This window comes from Alnus glutinosa, chromosome 6, assembly GCF_958979055.1.
Source record: "Alnus glutinosa chromosome 6, dhAlnGlut1.1, whole genome shotgun sequence".
Taxonomy (NCBI): Eukaryota; Viridiplantae; Streptophyta; class Magnoliopsida; order Fagales; family Betulaceae; genus Alnus; species Alnus glutinosa.
In genome coordinates, this window is record NC_084891.1 from 23,801,844 (window position 1) to 23,821,638 (window position 19,795).

At 37.0% G+C, this 19,795-nt stretch overlaps 3 protein-coding genes and 1 long non-coding RNA gene across 4 annotated transcripts; 2 read left to right on the forward strand and 2 right to left on the reverse strand.

Moving 5' to 3' along the window:
• The first annotated feature begins 343 nt into the window (after window positions 1-343).
• Window positions 344-8,447, forward strand: LOC133870739 (uncharacterized). The gene is made up of 4 exons (XR_009900779.1): window positions 344-617; window positions 4,475-4,544; window positions 4,676-4,749; window positions 7,820-8,447. It is a non-coding gene; the product is annotated as an uncharacterized LOC133870739 (long non-coding RNA).
• On the reverse strand, window positions 940-3,678 carry LOC133870737 (subtilisin-like protease SBT1.7). The gene has a single exon (XM_062307944.1). The coding sequence runs from the start codon at window positions 3,536-3,538 to the stop codon at window positions 1,238-1,240; it is 2,301 nt and encodes a 766-aa protein (XP_062163928.1). The 5' UTR covers window positions 3,539-3,678; the 3' UTR covers window positions 940-1,237.
• Window positions 8,448-11,540: 3,093 nt separating the features above from the next.
• On the forward strand, window positions 11,541-12,170 carry LOC133871640 (glycine-rich cell wall structural protein 1.0-like). The gene is made up of 2 exons (XM_062309070.1): window positions 11,541-11,832; window positions 11,905-12,170. The coding sequence occupies exons 1-2, from the start codon at window positions 11,541-11,543 to the stop codon at window positions 12,168-12,170; spliced, it is 558 nt and encodes a 185-aa protein (XP_062165054.1).
• A 795-nt stretch (window positions 12,171-12,965) lies between these two features.
• Window positions 12,966-16,674, reverse strand: LOC133870738 (acyl-CoA-binding domain-containing protein 3-like). Its single transcript, XM_062307945.1, has 5 exons — window positions 15,672-16,674; window positions 14,637-14,742; window positions 14,434-14,534; window positions 14,272-14,338; window positions 12,966-13,237 (listed from the first exon to the last, which is right to left on the reverse strand). The coding sequence occupies exons 1-5, from the start codon at window positions 16,442-16,444 to the stop codon at window positions 13,226-13,228; spliced, it is 1,059 nt and encodes a 352-aa protein (XP_062163929.1). The 5' UTR covers window positions 16,445-16,674; the 3' UTR covers window positions 12,966-13,225.
• Window positions 16,675-19,795: the final 3,121 nt, after the last annotated feature.

Here is a 19,795-nt window from a genome sequence, read left to right on the forward strand (position 1 = left end):
TTTATCCTGAAGGATCTGGGATTTTTTTTTTTTTTAGAAAAAAATTTTTTTTATAAGTAATCGACAGTATCATTAAAAGTGTAAGGTGCCCTCGGTATAAAGGAAGTATACAAAAAGAAGCACCTAACTAGAAGAAACAGAAAGAGAAAGAAAATGCTATAACTAATCGACAAAAGGAGTTACATAAGCAATTGTACACTCCTAGGCATAACCCGCGACAACTCAAATCGACTGAAAAAGACAATCCAAATGGCATAAGTCACATAACAATGAAAAATGGCTGTAATGAATGTCCACCAAGACTAAAAGATAACTGTCTGTTTCTTCCAAAGGTTAAGCTGATAAAGATCTATTAACTAACAGGATAATTTAACCTAAAAAGAAAAAAGAGAAACATAGAATGGCCACATACTTCCCTTGGTATCTTTATCAATTTGATCTAAAACACCCGCGTTCTGCACTCTAGTGGGCATATACAGTAGACAACTGCAAAAGCAGCAGCAACTGGTCACCTGCACCTGATTACGTTTCCCCATGATCTGTTGAATTCCATGGTAAGAATAAACATTGGAAATGATACAAATTCCTGGCTCTGGGAAAGAACTGCATAAGCATAGGTTCGCAAGTCCAAACTTCTAATTTTTTATTTTTTATTTTTTATTTTTCATTATATTAGTTTGAGAATGAAACTAATTAGAAAATTGTAATTTTACATCATATTATTGTATCATATTATACTACAAGTTGCTTAAAATACCTCCCAAGTTTAATATGCATGCTTAGAATTATATTTCCTAGAAACAGAAGGATCCCATGGCTCCATTGTGGGTAAAGGAGCAGATATTCCAATAATCGGTTTTAGATAAGCTGATACATGGAGCCGTGGTCTTTATGCTGTCCTACAGGAAGTTGTTTCGTCACAAAATCAAAGAAAAGCTGTAAAGTCAAACCCTTGCTATTTTTCTTCGATTATGTGAGCCATGGTAGACAAGACGAGAGAATTTCTAGAAATAGTAGGACACAGAAATCCTAGTTTAATTCACAAGCCAATCCCTTGCATGCTTTTCTGTACAATTATTTTTTCTAGATTTCTTCCTCCCTTGTTTTTTTTAACCCATAACTGGCCCCAATTGCTGGGTTGCTGGACATAAGAAAAAGGAAAACTACAAGGCAAACCAATTCATTCTGCATATATAAAGAGAGCATTTACGCCATTTTGGCACGTCAGATCCCATAATCATGTCCAGGTGAAAGCAATTGGACTCCCAACCTGGTGATTCTCGCTGGACCAGACCAAACGAGCGAAGCTGGTTGAACCAGACGGCATAGAACTGGCAGTGAATGTCACGGTGAAGCTTTTCTTCTCGTACAGTTCACTGAAAGTGAGTGATTTTGGTTCAACCAAGATTTTCACATCGGGTGATGACACAGAAACGGTATATGTTCCCGGAGTGCCCACATTAGTCAGAGTCCTGGTGTATTTTACAGTGCTTGTTTCTCCAACTCCACCTCCTTTGTCTGAAGCTGTTTCTAGAGGAACAGCGAAAGATGGGTAATTAAAATCTCCTATGGTGTATTTCTTGCTTGAATCACAGGTGAACTGCATGTTTGTGGCAAGCTTGATTTGAGCAGAGGTATAATTTGAGGCGCATAGGAAGCCTAGGTAGTCATCAACCGTGGTATCGTAAACGAGGCCAGGATCAAGAGCAGCAACTGGATCCGCATGTCCAGCGCCGTAGTCAAACGGTGTTGATGGTTTTCCGGTAGCGATATCCTGTATGGTTTCCCCACTTTTGTATTTAGGGTAAGCTGTGGTCATGAGGGCAGACTTGATGGCTGCAGGGCTCCATTCTGGGTGAGCAGCCTTGAGGAATGCGGCTAACCCGCTTACATGCGGGCATGACATTGATGTACCGGAAACAATATTGAAGCTTACATGCCTGGTATCACTGTCTTGCCCTGTTGGTCCGACTGCACCTGTCCACCCAGCCAGGATATTGACTCCTGGCGCTATTAGGTCCGGCTTGAGTATTCCCGGAGTGAGCAAATTTGGACCTCTAGAACTGAATGCTGCAACTACCGGTGAGGGTTTAACATCTAATTTCGTGTATCCGGGACCAATTATAGCAGTGGGATTAGGATCCGAGTGGATATAGTTCTTTATGGCATCGCCGGTTTTCTGTCCTACAGCTGCTGTAGGCAAGAGATGTGAATCGGCAACTAACTCCTCCCCATAAGAATCTGTGTTAGCTAATATCATCCCCACGCCACCAGCTTTTCTAACCGCTATACCCTTTTCCACCCTAGCATTTGATCCTCGATCACATACCACAATTTTCCCGGCAGCTTTTTCTGGAATCAGACTGTCAGTCAAGCACAGACGACCATATGTCACGTTACTTACACTATCGGCATAAACAAGTGGTAAAAGAGGATCAATTAACGGTTTCCCGTTATAGAGTGATACACCAGTGTAATTCTTCCCGTTTCCGAGGGAAACATCAACGGGAAAATCACGGTCCAAAGTTCCAGCACCCACAGTGGTTATCCAAGGCGCAACGTTGGTTAAAGAACTTGGGCCTGGTCCACCATTCCCAGCAGAGCATGATACAAGGATTCCCTGTGCCGTTGCTTTGAAAGCTCCAATGGCGACAATGTCTCTGTAGTAGTCGGGTGTCCCTCCCCCAATAGACATGGATATGACATGGACCCCATCTTCAATGGCCTTCTCGATTGCTGCTGCAATATCTGAGCTGAAACATCCACCGAGCCAGCACACCTTGTATGTGGCTACTCGGGCGTGTGTTGCCATACCACGAGCTGTCCCAGAAGCAAAACCAAAGAGGTTAGCTCCTTGCACGGCTGACCCTGCTGCTGTTGTTGAGGTGTGAGTTCCATGGCCGTCATCATCCCTTGGTGATTTTGATTCCGCCTTTTCCTCAATCGGTCCAAACGCTGCTTCATACCCTTTTGAGAAAGACCTTGCGCCTATAAGTTTGCGGTTACAGCTTGATGAATTGAAGTTCTTACCCACCTCACATTCACCTTTCCAGCCACTCGGTACCGGCCCCAAACCCGTGTCGTCGTAGCTCTTGATTTCCGGCCATACACCGGTGTCCAATACGCCAACAATCACCTCGCTGGCTTCGTTTTTCGTGGGGAAGAGAGCCTCAGTTTTATCTAGTCCAAGGAACTCCGGCGTCCGAGTTGTATGAAGCTCGTATATCACTTCAGGCAGGACACCGAGAATTCCTGGTTGCTTTTGAAGTGACTGAGCTTCCTCGGCCGTCAGCCTTGTGGAGAAGCCATGGATTATGTTGTTGTAGGTGTAAAGCATGTCCGCTGAGTCGGATACCGAGTTTAAAGATGCGGCGTACCACTCAAAGTGGTCGTTGAAACTTGACGGCATGTTGCTCCTGTCCATGCGAATTATGTAAGTCTGTTTTGATTGCTGCTTTTGCTCATCTGCTACCGCGTGTGTGTAAGAGAACATTAGAAACAAAAACATCTTCAGAAGCCTGAAAGCCATAATCTTCATTTTCTCTCGCAGTTTATTTGTGAGATTGAGAGCAGAGTTTCAGGCTATTTGGTGAGTTCAATGTTTGGTAGTGGTTGTTTCTGAAATGCAATGGGGAACTGAATATCACATGGGCATTGGAGAGGGGTTCTCTTGGTCCATAGCTATAGCTAATAATATATAGGTTCGTTTGACAAAACCTTTTAGATGATTTTTTTTTTTTTTTTTTTTTTTTTTAAAAAAAAAGAAAGTGTTTTGATTTGAAATAAAGGTTAGAAATAATTTTGAGTATTCTGTTTTGAGTTATTTGTTAATGCTTTTTTTTGGTAAAAAGCAAAAAGTTTGGACAAAAGGCATTACCAAATGGATCCACTTTGCTGAAAGGTAATAGCATGTTTGGGAATGCATTGAGAAACGGGTAAAACTTGGATTGGGCAAAACTTCCGGAAATCAATATTTACAAAAATGCCATTGATAGGCAAAACTTCCTAATGATTTCCGGAAGTTTTGCTCCATCGTAGCACTGCTCTTGAGAAACATAACTTTTGTCTATGGAAAAAGCTTGAAAAGGCTCTTTAAAAAAATGCCTCATTTTTAAGCTTTCCGACAACATAATTTTAGGCTTTTTTTTTTAGAGTAAAAAGGTCCCAAAAAAATAAAAAAATGATTTTTTAAAATTTTCACCAAATGAATTCATTTTTACTTGGCATAACTTTTTGTGTTAAATTCATTTTTGCTTGGCATAACTTTTTGTGTTAAAGGCATTTTTTAAGCTTCTCAGCACAATCCCAAACAAAATCTAACTCCCTTGGGAATTATATGATACCGGGTTTTGCATCAAGGTCTGGAAACAAATTTTGGAGACAAATAATTGATGTTATCAAGCAAAAATTATTCAATACTTGAAGGACTAATCTGTATTGAATAATTAATTTTTGAAGTACTAATCTGGCTCAGGGAAAAAAGAAAAAAAGGAGGGACTAATCTCTGGCAAATGAGGCATATCACTGTCACATAAACTTTACAGGTCAGTATCCATGTTAGCAAATGCCCTTATTTTAGGTTGCGTGTTGCTTTCAAGTCAAATGCGATAATTGTGCAGCAAAACTTTCAATCAGTTCATATTAGCAATGATAATTGCGCTTGTCGTTGCTCCAGGGGTCTGGATTTGGACAGAAATCCTTTTCAAATCAGCCTTTTAAAAGTGATTCGTGCTTTTCAATCAGTGACAGGTATAACATTTTTAATGTGTTTGATTGGCATCTCATTTTTTTTATTTATGCATTAAGAGTACCTCTCATTTTGTACACATGATTTAGGAGTGATGATAAATTATTATTCTTTCCAAAACTTTTAAGTTAACGAAAAAATAAGAAATTAAATCATGGTAAAGTTAATGAAAAAACAAAAATAAAAAATGATATGGTCCAACATTTATAAATTTATAAGTAGCTTTCTAGGTCTTAATATTTTAATGGCAAATAGAAAATAATGGTAAAGTTAAAGAAAGTAAAAACTTGGAGGGAATCTTTTATCTTTTCAATCATCGCCCGATTGACAACTCCCATCTCCTCCCCTTTTCTTATTTCTACTTTTATTAAAAAAATATCAAGTTTAAAATATTTTTATTTTTTATATTACACTATTTAAATAAAATAACCTTCTACAATATAATTTTTTTTATTCCTTTTTATATAATTTTTTTTTAAAAAAAAAATTATATCACATCAATTATTTTTAACTTCCTCTTACAAAACAAATCACCTCAAATACTGGGAGAATGGGATTGTCAAAAGGGGGCCGATCATGCTCCACGAGGGCAAAAAAAATTGAAGTCTGAAGAGGAAAGAAAGGACAAGTCGCTGAAATTATTGGAACAAATTGCTAGGCATTCAATCTGAAATTGACCACATCTTTTCATCCAACAACCCACCATTCACATACATCCCATAAAACTAACACTCCTCCCCGTAGAGGCCTAGTGGAATGACCAGTGACCACTAACAGTATTGAATGATCGATGCCAAGGTTTTGGCATCTTTCAAGGACAACTTTCCTCCACTAACCAAATTATCAACGACTTGTGTGTTGGTGGTTTATTATATATAATAAAGGGTCACATACTTTATTGGTATTTGAGTTATTAACTTTTTTAAGTTTAGTATTTGAGTTTTTTATTTGTTTAATAAGTAGTATTTGAATTTATGAGTAAAAATTATTTTAATATTTCTGTTACATTTTTTGTCCAAATTGAGTCACTCTTTTGGCCAAAATAGGGGTGGCCAGCCACCCCGCCACCCCTTTTCTTTTTCTTTTTTTTTTTTAATTTTTTTTATATAATGTCTCGTGCCAACCTCACGTGTCAGACTGTTAATATTTAAACGGAAAATGTAACAGAAATATCACATATGAAACAGATGAAAAATCAACTACTAAATTTAAAAAAACAGAAAACTCAGGCACTAATAAGATATTTAACCCTATAATACTTTTAAGTTTAGTATTTGAGTTTTTATTTGTTTAATAAATAGTATCTGAATTTATGAGTAAAAATTATTTTAGTATTTCTGTCACATTTTTTGTCCAAATTGAGTCACTCTCTTGGCCAAAATAAGGGTGGCCAGCCACCCCGCCACCCCTTTTCTTTTTCTTTTTTTAAGTTTTTTTTTTTAATTAATTTTAAAGATTTTTTTTAATTTTTTTTTATTTAGTGTCTCGTGCCAACCTCACGTGTCAGACTGTTAATATTTAAACGGAAAATGTAACAGAAATATCACATATGAAACAGATGAAAAATCAACTACTAAATTTAAAAAAACTGAAAACTCAGGCACTAATAAGATATTTAACCCTATAATAAAAGTTATATCGAAGGAACAAGTCAGTTTACTTCCTAAAATCTCTTGCTCATCCTAAAAATTCATTGATAATTTTGTTTTTTAAAATTAAAATTAAAATAAATAAATAATCAATCTGACATCCCATAAACCATAAAGGAAGTAGACTATGGGTAGTTGCAAAACAAGGCAAAGACTACGGGAGTGGTGATCGGCTAGGGGTTGGTGGAGGAGCACCGGCGGTCAAGTAAGATTATATTATGAGAGGGAGGTTGAATAGAGTGTTTTGTGGGTTTGGTGCGGGTGACTTTTTTTATTAGGAGTGGTAATTCGTATTTACGTATCAAGTCTGAATCGTGTTGAGACATGAATATATAATTAATTAATTAAATAAACTGAAACTCTTAATTTTAATCCGTTAATTTCGTATTAAATTAGCGGGCGGTGTTACAAATTGTAAATCATACTTCTTGGCTATGTTCTTTGGGCATTTGGATTCTTTCCGGTTCAAAAGAATTGGAGAGGAGCTAGTTAGTTAAAATGAATGAGCAAACTTGTCAAAAAAAATATATATATATGAAATAACAAGTTTACCCCTTAACTTAAACTAATCAGCTACTTTTTAATTCTTTTGAAGTAAAAATGATGAGTAATTCTAAATGTCATATCCATATTTATCTTGTGTCCCTCTAAAAATGATGTAATTTTTAAAATTACCCTATAATCAAAATTTAACGATAATTTTAAAAGTCACCCCATTTTTAGAGAGATATGAGTACGACATGCAGTATTATTGAAAAAGGATTGTTATTCGTTCTTTAGAGGTGGGGCATTTTAGTTTCTTTTCATGTAGTGAGCTTGCAGTAGCTAGCAAATGGACAGGTGGCTCATAGACCTTTATCAACTTTATGTTTGAATAAGTACTTAGTTATCTCCCTATTAGTTATTACTAATCATTTTGAATTAAAAAAAATTGTTTTGATGCGATATAAATAATGAAAAGTATTTTTTTGGTGAATTCCACGCGTTGTGTTTTGAAAAGACAATTATAAAAAATAAAAAATAAATATTATTGAAATCCATAGATAATGCATTTTGATTAAGAAATGAAAAATGTTAAATTTACAACACCAATACAACAACCACACAACAATCATTCACGTGAGGGTGGACCCGAGATTTGATTCTTGTACAACACCATTACAACAACTACACAACAACCCTTCACATGAGGGTGGGCCCCAGTGTATGGGACTTACCCTCATGTGAGGGGTTGTTGTGCAGCTGTTGTATTGGTGTTGTAAATCTAACATTTTTCTTTTCCTACACACTGGAGCCCACACTCATGTGAAGGGTTGTTATGTGATTGTTGTGATGATGTTGTGTATGAATCAAATTCCTTAAGAAATTGATTATCGTAAGGGCTGATCATGACTGAAACCGAAATGCCCCATCTTATCTTCAGGAAAATTAGCTGGAAAAGGGGCCCGCCACTCATAATTGCACGAGATAGTGGTTGCACTGGCTAATGTTTCGCAGGGATCTTGTGAGCGATAAATTGAAGCTTAAGAGTTAAGACACTTCGTTAAGTCATAACGAGAACTTGAAATTGACGACAAATTGTCAGATTCCGGAGGGTAGCACTGTTTTTGGGGTCCAATCTTTTACTGGTTTAAAGTCGTCGTATTAACTGTACGAGCAGGCGAGGCTTTGGATCTTCGAAAAAGAACATTTTTCTGATGCACACTGATCTCGACGCCGACACGGGTCCATGTCCTTCTGTTCTGCCCCTTCCGATCACCATCTGGCTCCCAATAATTTTGCAACACTGACTAAGAGAAAGCAACGTGAACGTTGCAGCAGATGCCGCTCATGGAGGTTTCTTTTTCAGTAGGTGTCTTTTCGATTTCAAGTACGTGGATACGAAAAGGAAGAAGAAGATAAGAGATAAATGCGAGAAAATATAAACAAATTGGTTGGTTATTGATTCCTCCCTCAATCTATCTTAGATAGAAATCTGGACAATTATTTGGTAGGCCTCTAGATTTGTGGCATGCTGTTTCTTGCTTGTCACTATCCTACACTACTACTTAATGAACACAACCTTCATTTTAGTGCAATTCAAGTTGTTGGAACAGTTTCTTAATGCTAATAAATGGCTTATCAATTCATCCCTGCAGACCTAGGGGCACAATAGTCCGGCAGAAAATAACTTCCATGTTTAAGGTAGTTTAATGTCCGAGAAGAAAAATTGAGCGTACTAATTACGAGTTTTGAGTTCATGGACAGAAATTCCCGTAAGCGTTTAGACTTGATCATGGGCGGTTATTTTCCACGATGACCTAAGTTTAAGCATGTATCTTCCCCGCAATTAAGAGTCTATTCAACGTAGTGGGGCTGAAACGTGATTATCTGACCTGTAGCGCAATTTATTGCTAATGGGTGGATTCCCTACCATGCACGGCATGGTGGATCATGGTCTTGGACCGGCTTTGGGCTCATCGATCGGTTATATCTTAAGGGTTAAGGAATTAATCAAATTAATATCCAACGGTCATAAGACTTTTAGATCAAGGACTGGTCCTTTAACATATTCCCATAGACCATAGTGAGTTTTAATTCCGTTTTAGGGACTATTAAAACATTATTTTTCTTTGCTTTCACCTTTTGTTATTAGTGGAAGTATTTCTTAATTGCATAATTAAAACAATCTTTCTTTATTTTTTTCACATTAAGTAAAATATTGCCATTTATGGCCAGAAAAGAAAAAGAATAGTACCATTCATGAAGCTAAACAAATTTTTTATGTACCTAGTTTTTAATGGGATTATGCAGCAATGATAATTTTTCTTTTTCTTTTTTTGTGGTCTACCAGGAGGACTAATAGTCTAATACCAGAAAAGGAGAGGTTATTATAAATTATCAACTGCAGTAATATAGTACTAAATCAGAAATTCAGAAAATATATAAATCACATGTTAATAGAAATTGAGAAATTATTAAATGGAGGATCCCATTCTTTTATTCTAAAAGAAAATGTTCAAATTTCTGGCGAGAGCCCAACTCATTTTCTATATGGGTCCTCCATGTTCGGCATATTGGGCTAGAAAAAGGAAGAAAATAAATCTAAAGTTAGCTTGGAAAACTCCACCCTGTCAAGTTGGTTTGGACCTTTTGAAAAAGCCCATTTTGTAGGCGCATAGCCCAGCACTTCAACATATTCTCCAGAAAGTAAGCTTTATTCAAAGTTTTTTTTTTTTTTTTTTTTTTTTAATAAAAATAAAAATAAAAAATTTAAATTTATTCATAAGCTTTATTCAAGTTGAAACTTCGTGGTTTCAATCATGTTGAATCATTATAGTTCTGACACGTGATTTCTTTGTCGAAAAATGCTATATGTACTTAAACTGTTACAAAGAGAATCTTACTAATTGATGTGGAGTTTATTCATTGTAGATGATCAAAATAATTAATAAAAATAAATGCTACGAGCACCAATGAATAAGCTCCACATCATCTTAGTAAGGCTCTCTTTGTAAAAGTTTAAGTACATATAGCATTTATCTTCTTTGTCTAGCTATGGATGATTTGAAGCTTGTCACTCATCTTCTTTTTGTTGATGCTGCATCAAATAAAGGAATGAAGTTGCTTATTGCTACATGATCATGAAATTGAAGGCCTGGCTATTCTTAATTACCAAGATGCAAATCTATCTTATATTTTTGGATGGCTTTCTTCTGTCTTGATGAAAATTGGTGGCGTCTATAACTCTTCATAACTTCGTTAGGAATCATGCAATGTACGATGCTAAGTTTCAATCATATGATGATGATGAAGATTTGCTACCTCCTGAAATCATAGGGGACAATGAAGAACAAGGAAGAGATAGACAAGCTTACAATAATCAGAGACATTATTGTTAATTTACTTATGACCCACTGATGAGATTACTTTTTACATCGTACTTATGAAAAGTCTACTAGGCATGTATTTTTTCTATTATTTATGTCATGTATAAATAATGTATTGGAAGTTTATTAAGACATCAATTATTGCGGACCATATATGAAGGAACTAATGTTATTTGAAGTCCATTAAAGTGACTTTTTATTATGGACAGTATTTGAAGGCAGAGACAAAATGTTGGACATCAACTACATATCTCAAGTTTAAACTATGAAATTAAACCATTGATTTTTTTTTTTTTAAGCTAAACAGATTTTCAATAGAACTTTTTGACAAAGTCTTACAAACAAAAGTTTTATAGACAAAAACTTTATTTTCAAACACAATTTCAAACGTTTTCTCAATCAAGTCAAATGTGCATTGTGATCATCTAATTTATAGATCCAATTTGTGACTTTACTTCATTAAGTATAGTTCCAATATTATCTTAGACTCTATTTGTTTCGGTGTAAAATATTTTTTGAAAAATGTTTTCCGTATTTTTTGGTGTTTGGTGAAACAAAAAATAATAGCAAACCGAAAATATTTTCGGTTTGACCAAAAAAACTTTAATTTTCAGAAAATGGTTTATGTTTTTTAATATCGTAAATCATTTTTGGAGTTTAAACTTCTTTTTCTCGCACGCATTCTCTCTCACAATTTATTCTTTACTATTGCTAGAGGTCGCCGGATTCCCGTTGGAGTTCACTGAATTCTAGCGGGAGGTCGTCAGCAGCAACCTAAGTTCGCTGGAAGTTTTTTATCGTTATTGGTCGTCATCGGCTATTGCCTACTGTCACTATTTTCCGTATGAACTAAATATTGAAAAATATTTTCAGCTGATTTTGCCAAAAATATTTTTGATGTGAGAGGAGTTGGATGAAAGTTATGTGAGAGGGGTTGTGCACCTATCACTCATCTTGAATCATGCAAATCGCTCTCACCACCAGAATCAGTTCACACTTTACGTGGGCATGCCCGTCTGTTTCTGCTGCAATAGAGCTTCTACAAACACGAACCATATTATTTAAAATACGTAGTGTGTGAAGCCCAAAGACAAAGGAGAATATAGTGGTAAGCACTAATCTTTGGTTGCATTTTTTGTGATCTATCCAGGAGAAATAGCAACAATAATATGAACAATAATCCAGTTTACTTCCCTTCTTGATATCTTTTATCTAAGAGCCAGTGTTTAATTTGTTCTTTGTGAGAGTGCAGTTGCATTTCGAGTGAGGGGAGCCATGGGAAGAAATAATGTGGTTTCATGGAGTTCCAGCTTCTTGGTTCTGGGACTCTTTAGCTACTTGCTGGTTGAAGCTACCAGAGAAGGGATGTTCTTGGACAGCGAGAGACATGGATTGAGCAATGGGCTACATAGTAGGTCTAGAGAACAGGGTGGCTATGATCAAGGGGTTACAGCTGGTGGTTATGACGGAGGATATGGAGGTGGGAGTGGATCTGGGCCGGGTTATGGTGGAGGTTTTGGGAATGGGGGTGGAGTAGGCAATGGTGGTGGTGGTGGTGGTGGTGGTGGTTATGGGTGGGGCGGTGGCCGAGGGTTTGGCAGTGGTGGGGACTCGGGCTATAACAATGGTGGGGGCCGAGGTGGAGGGTTTGGTTCAGGTGGTGGTAATGGCGGCGGGTTTGGTGGTGGATGGGGCAATGGTGGCTTCGGTTCAGGTGGGGGTGGTGGCTTCGGGTCAGGGCCTGGGGAAGGTATTGGCTCGGGTTCAGGGTGGGGTGGAGGAGGTGGATTTGGCTCAGGCCCTGGCTCGGGGTATGGTAACGGGGGTGCAGGTTTTGGTGGAGGTCATGGTGGAGGTCATGGTGGTGGCTATGGTGGGGGCGTTAAACCGCCGGGAAGAAACTAACTGGATTTTACTAGCTTTGTTTAAGAGGATAATAAGGATGGCTTTTCTCCAGGTTATAATGTTTTCAACCTCAGAAATTGAAAATATCTCAATTCTGTTTTTGAGTTCCCCGTCCAAAGCTTTAGCTATATTATGTAATAAACCAAGTAACCTACTCTTAATCTGCTAATATCAGTGTCTTTATATATCAATGGAAAATCTGATTAGAGAGAGCCTTTGTAGAATCAAAGACTTTTTTCTTTCTTTCTTTCTTTTTCACTTTCCTGGAGAAGTCGCTAATTTGTTGCCAGTTAATTTTCCAACCTGCTGTGGAAGTTATTTGCAATAAGTTGCTTGTGAAACTCGTAATATCATCCGTCAGAGATTCTCCTAGGCTAGCTCTCTAGTTCTTTGAATGATTAAGGTCTCAGAAAGATAAACACGCTAAGCTACCTTTTGGCAGCTCATTCGATCTTTTAATACTTGGACTAAACCCACCTTGCTTCATGGACAAAAAAGGTGATTAATGATTACCCAAGTCGGTCATTAGATGTTTTAATTGTATGAGAATGAATATTAAACTCAACTACTCAAGTTTGACAAAAACAATTATGTTTGTGGTTCAACCCTCTTAGACACATTTGTGAAACTCCCCTAGGACATTCCTTCACGTAATTCCAAAAACCATTTTGTAATGCCGGGGTCAAGACTCAAGGACAAACAACATGAAAATCGGCAATCAGAAAATTAAAAACTTCTATGTAAAATCAATAGATCATATATTGACTTCTATGTAAACTCAATTAATCAGCCAGGTAATGAATTTGGGATCTCCAGATAAATTATATATATATATTCATTCACAGCCTTATGCACAATACATACACAACGAGTCTTTATAACAACACACATGATGATGATATTAGGACACAAATGATAGTGTAAACAGCACAAGAACCTCTCATACTTGAAGCATATTTTAGAACTTGGTGATAAGAATCAGCCCTGCCTCTAGTCAAGCAAATCCAGGAGAATGGCCCCTGTGGTTGGGGAGGTCAATAAACAGAGCAACTCTGTCATTCCTTGGCCTGAAAGTTTCACACTAGACAATGTTATATGTAGTAACATGATTTGGATTATTAAAATAACACTGCATAACTCATCAACAAAGGTCAGAAACTGGGTTATTAGACAGGGGCATATGTTGGGAACACTTTAAGAGCCAGCCCAAGGGACAAATCAATGCAAATTTTATACTGGAGGATGGATTATGAACTGACAACTGCAAGGCTAGAAAAACTACATATGTGAAGAAAACAATTGAGCAAAACTCAGAGACATAGCGCAATTGAGACAAACTTCAAACCCCTAAGTACTTGCAACAATTTAATCCAAATCAGCATTCTGATTAATCTTTGATTAATCCCAAGTACTGCAGATTATTATTGGATCATTGGTACGCTGAAACAAACTATGGTCAGTGTCCAACAAAAGCAAATCAGGTTGATCCTGCAGAGAGAGTAGAGTCGAACAAATGGAAGTGCGTCTCAATATAAGTCTCAAGATCGAGAAACTGTAGGAAACATCTTAAAGTCTAACAGTCTATATTTCGTTCAGAGTACAATCAGCACGTAGCTCAAAATAAGTAGATGTTACTCCATTTTTCTTACAACTGTTTAGTGCTGTATTTCATTTGTTATTTGTTTTTTGCTTCTTCTCCAACATTATCTAGTCAATGAAATAATGAAAACCACAACAATTAAAAAAGGTTCTAAGTAATAAAGGAGGAATCACAGCTTTGGAGTGCAACAACTGCCCATTTTAGGAGATTCCTACAAAATATTGTTTCTCTACGCTTTTAAGTTCAGTGTAGAAATTTTCATGTCCGTCCTGATTCAGTATTACCATAGTTACCTTCTAAAGTGGTTCCTTTTTCGTACCACTTGTTTTTTACCCCTGCTTTAGCTACACAAGCATAAGATTTTTCAATCTCCATTGTGTGCATTGTAAAATGAACTCTCGCAAATTATCTACTTTCACAAACCTCATGTTCCTAAAGGTACTTTCAGACAATTAAAATAGGGGATAGGTAAATGAAATATGAACATGTAGGCAATCATACCCTGTCCTCAAAGTTTGGGCCCCCAGTCTGATCGCCTTCCTCGGCTCCAGTCTTCTTATCTGCTTTCCTGCAAAGGGAAGAAGAATGTGCAAGACAACTTAAATACAATAATTAAATACAAGCCATTTTAAACAGATGGAGGCATCAATTCTAGTAGACTACCTTTCTTCAATATAATTAGGTTGATGATGGGAAAATGTGGTTAAGTCTGGAGCATCGGTACTGGATATTCCGGTTTCTAGGGATTCAGGTTTCACGTCTCCCTATATAAAGATTAATATCCAAATAACTTGAGCCAAACATTCTCGATGCGAGCATCATTGAAGAATCCAGAAAGACACAGTGATCAACAGCAAAAGACTTACAGCAAGTTTGTCTTCCATCCATCCAGGAACTCTTTCTGAGAGAAGCTTGATATACTGATCCATTGCCACCTCCGGACTCATTTGCCCCAGCCTTTGCCAAGCATTCCTTGCACAACGTAACCAGTGCCCTCGATCACTCACACATAGCAGCTTTCAACCCTGTTATCGTAACTAGCAATCAAACTATACCGTGTAATTTGGTTAGGGTAGTCCCTTGAGCGTTTTCTACATTCAGATTTTTTCTAAGTTTGCAAAAGTTTTCTAGTAAAAGATTTTACAAGTGCTATTGTGTCAGCCTATGTTTGAGCACTGAAGCAAATGTAACTGAACTTGTACAATTTGCCTGGAAAACTAACTGGTGAGATGTTCAAAGAGAGGAAAAGATGTGTAGGACTGAGCCAAAACACAACTAGGTAAGAATTATTGGAAAGGAATGCATATAACTGATCCCTAAAATGGTGGAAGGCCATGATATCTTCTTGAATTCACCAATTGAACACATAAAGCCCATTATGAACTAGAGTACCATTTTTTCCCATTTTCAGTTCAGCTTCACAGCCTTATGAACTAGTTATTCATAACAGCCATATTATCTTCTCGAGTTCATCATTTTCAGTTTATCACGCTAATTGCAGATTATGGTGTTTCCTTCTGTATCTCGCTTCTTATTTTATTGAAGTAAATGAGTCAAGTGTTTTTCGAAGTCTCCAATTGTTGATTCACTTATTTCATCTCCCCAATGCAATTGCTCCATATGCTGCCTAACAAAATTAATTAATTTCCTTCATTTTTTTTTTTTTTTTGTTTCTGTTGCTTTTCCTAATCAATTTCTATTGTTTTCAGAGAAATTCAACGCGCATAGATATAATTCAATGCCGGTTGAGTAGAATTCAACTTATTATCGATCTCAGTCAAGCATCTTCTATAGGTTAAGACAATTCAACAAGCATAGACACGGACACCAATCAACATCTAAGCAACGCAAATCCAATTTAGAAAGAAACAAAGAAAAGAAAGCAGAGGAAAGTTTAGAACCATTTAGCACGGGCGGAGAGCATGAGAGCCATAGGCTGAGGCTCGCGGCAAGGCCCTTCGGTGGCGATCTTGTGAAGCCCATACAAGTCCATCTGCACATCACTCCCAACGCCAGCCGTTGCCAAGCGACCCTCCGTATCCCCCGATGGCTCAAGAACAAACTTGGCAGCCGCCGCGAAATCCTTCTCCAATTCACTCCTCTCGATCCCCTCCCAATCATCCTCGTCGCTATCCAGACTGACCTCCTTTTCTTCATTTCTTTCCTTTCCTTCACTCACGACAGCCCCAATAATCTCCTCAGATTGCCTAACAGCTTCGTTATCTGCCGCCGATTCCACGCCCAATATATTCTCCAAGCTCTCTTTTACGGATGCACGATCCTCTAGCGCAACAACTTCGTCCTCTGCCGCCGATTCTACGCCCACTCTGTTCTCTGAGCTCTCTTTTAAGGCTCCAGAATCCTCTATGTTTTCCCCCGGTGACTTCTCGGGCAACCCAATCATCTCCCCGGCCTGAAGAATGGGTTCTCCTTCAAATTCGCTGACCTTTCCCGGAGCCTCTTCTCGGACGAGTTCATGGACCTTCGTCTCGCTTTCGAGACCCTGAACCGTCAATCTTTCTCCGAATTGTAGGTCCTCCATAACAATCATCCCTTCAGCAGCATTCGGACGGCCAGCGTCGGTGGCCAAAGCCATGGAAACGAGCTTAGCAACGAGGAAAGAGAGGAAAAGAGCAAGAGAGGCCGTGACAAAGAACTCCTGCACAAGCTCCATTGTTGGTATTTCAAGTCAAGAACGTCCAAACCTAGCAGTACTAGGAAAAAGAGAGAGAGAGCGAGCGAGACAGAGCTTAGAAGATGGTGTTGAACAATGAGAAAAACACGGTGACGATGATCACCAAAGAAGGAAAGGGAAAGAAGGAGACTGACAGGGAGAGAGAGAGAGGAAGGGATATTTGCAGAGCAGGAGCAAAGCATATTCGGCTTTTGTTTATGCTTTGGGCTTTGTGGGGGTTGTGGGTCCCCCTGTATTCTTGTCAACTTTTACTTTGTTTAAGTCACCGCGCGGATCGTAGTTGTAGTTGTACACTTGTACGCTTTGTAGGCTTGTAGCTGTAGTTGAAATTTGGATTTCAATAGATTGTTTAGAGGGGTCGTTTGAGTTTTGGATTTTTTTGAAAAATTGTGAATATTAAAAAAAATAATTTTTTGAAATAATTTTTGAATGGTTTAAAAAATATGAGACGAAATTTGAAAAAATTGAATAAAATCTGAATAAAATTTGAATAAAAAATAGTATTTGAAAAACACTTATCACCCAAACACGCCCTTAGAAACTTGGACAATAAATGTATCAAATTTTTTTTATCAAATTTGTTTATTCAAATAGATGTACGAACGGTCAAAACTTGCTTGAACAGCCTAAATTTGCTTCAACAATAGTCCTATAAGAGTAGTGCAAGAAAGAAAAACTTTCTATTATTTGTGTCATTTTAAAATTAATGTAATTTATAAAATTATTTCAAAATTAATGTAATTTATAAAATTATTAGTAGATAAAAATTTAATAGTGATCTACTATTAATATAATGGTAATTTTAAAAGTCACATTAATTTTGAAAAGACATAAAGAAGATATAGATCTTTCTTTTACCATTACTCGTTTTATAAAGCTCTTTTATATTTGTTGTCCAAATTATTAACAATTCAATTATTCAAACAATAAATATAAAAGAATTCTTATATGCTCACTTGTTCAAACAGATAAATGGGCTGCGAAGATCTGCTTGACAATTAATTTTAAATCTACTTGAATATATAAGGCCATGTTTGGTAAACATTATGGGAGAAGTTTTTTCTTTCTAATAATAATAAAATGTGATTAGTGTGATATAAAGTAGAAAGAACTAAGAAGTTTAGAATTTTGTTTATGGAAAAGTGAAAATGCTTTTTTTTATATATAAAAAAAAAATAGTAATAAAAAAAATTAAAAAATAAAAAAGGGAGGAGAAGGGAGTTTACCAAAGGGGGCATAATTGATAATCCTATTAAACTCTCTAATGTTTTTTGTTCTAACTTGAGTATTTTTTTGATTCAATTCTAATTTCAGGATAGGAACAACAAAAGCGCACAAGCGGTCAATTCCAACTAGGAACCGACTCCACGACAGCTTACGCTATCTGATCGGCTACCTGTCCCGCTGAGTGTTTGCGTCGCACTCCCTTTTAACGTTAATCCGCGGGGGGACACGTGGTCTTAGTTGACTGGTTACCGGTTAAAACCAGAGCCAAATATTTTTTTTTAAAAAAAAAAAAAGAAAAAAAAAAAAAGAACGAACGTGAGTATCCCGTCTAGGTGACGGCGGTGACTGCAAAAGGCATTATCGCTTTTTATGACTTTTTGCTTTGTGTTCTGTTTTGGCAACTGACAGCATCAGTGTTATTCGCAATTAGCAATAAAGGTAGGTGGAAGATAGAGGCTTGAGCTCATGTGGCCTTATTTGTAGCCTCGACTTTCGAGATATCAACTGCAAGGCACAACTATAGCACCAGATATTTATCTCTAATCTATAATTAAATTACACTATAAACATTTTTTTTTTTTCATTGTCCTGAAAATCGCAAATGTTGCAACCTGTTATGCACCAGATATTACACAGTTGATTTTCGTTGTTCAAAGAGTGCATTAGTAATTCAAAAGATAAATATCAGATAATTTTTAGAGGTAATTATTATTATTTTTTAATTAATTACCGGTTATTGTCAACATGTCTCCTTGAACTGACACTTCGACCAAAAAAGAGTATCAAACTATCATCTTTATACACTTTGACCCATTCCGTCAGTCTAATTCATGCAAAGACTTAAATACCCTAACTCAATTTCAAAAATGACCTAAATACCCTCATCTTAAAAAAAAAAAAAACTAAAGGAAAAGGGGTGGCGGCAACCACCCCCTGAGGTGGTCGAGTGGCCTGCGAGACAGCCCCAGAGGTGGCCGGAGCCACCTCTGGGGTGGCTCGCGACTACCCCGGAACGTAGCCACCCCAACTTATCTCTAGGGTGGCCATGCGGCCACCCCAGAGGCCGTGGGTGGCTCCGGCCACCCCCCTTAGGTTTTTTTTTTGTTTTTTTTTTTTTAAAAAAATAAAATATTAATTTTAATATTGTTTATTAATTATTATAGATGGCATTTTGGTCTTTAAACCAAAATTAACAGTAAATAATGGGGATTTCCTGACGGAAGAAGCCAAAATATGTAAAGATGGTAGTTTGATGCTCTTTTTTGATCGAAGTGTCAGTTCATGTGGGCATTTTGACAATGATTTGTAGTTGATTGGGGAAAAGGTAATTACCCCTAATTTTTATGGTATTTATTTGTTCAAAAAGATGAGCAAGTTACTCGAAACTTATTCGGACAAGTGACTCTCTCATATTTACTACTCGAATTATTAATTATATAAACAATAAATTTGTTGAGAATTACTATCGGCCCGGGGAGGATGTTCTTAAAGTATAATAGACTAATGGAGCTAAAAGACATATATTTAACTAGAAAGGGAATATCTTTATCTTTTCTCTATAGAAAGGAAATTCCTCTTAAATCAATTTTAAGAGGGGGAACTCGAGGTGCAACCCACTCAAGGAATCAGGTTGGTCCAGAGAAGTTAAGGATTTCTTCTGGGTTGGGATTGCTAATGATGTGTCTACAAGAGTCTAATAAATAATCTACAATGAGTGGAATTTAACTTAGATAATGTGCCTAACTTGGGCGTGCGTCTATATATGTAGCTTGCTTCAAGCCTCGGCTTTATCTCAAGGTCCTAATTACCAGGACGTGGAAAATAGGGTGCCACACTGTTTGGATGAGTAATGCTTGTTGTACTTGTACATATAATGTACACACTTTGTGTGTCAAGCAAATTTTTTTCTCTTTTTTTTTTTTTTAAAAAAAAAAAATGAATACAAAAGAATTGTGTACAAAGTGAATACACTTTGTGTACATCAAGCATTACTCATGTTTGAGAACCCTTCCACCGGTGTTGCGTATGGAGGATCATGTAGGAACAAACAAGACGTTATAGCTCGAAGAAAACTCCTACTTTTGGCCTTTGATTCATAAATGT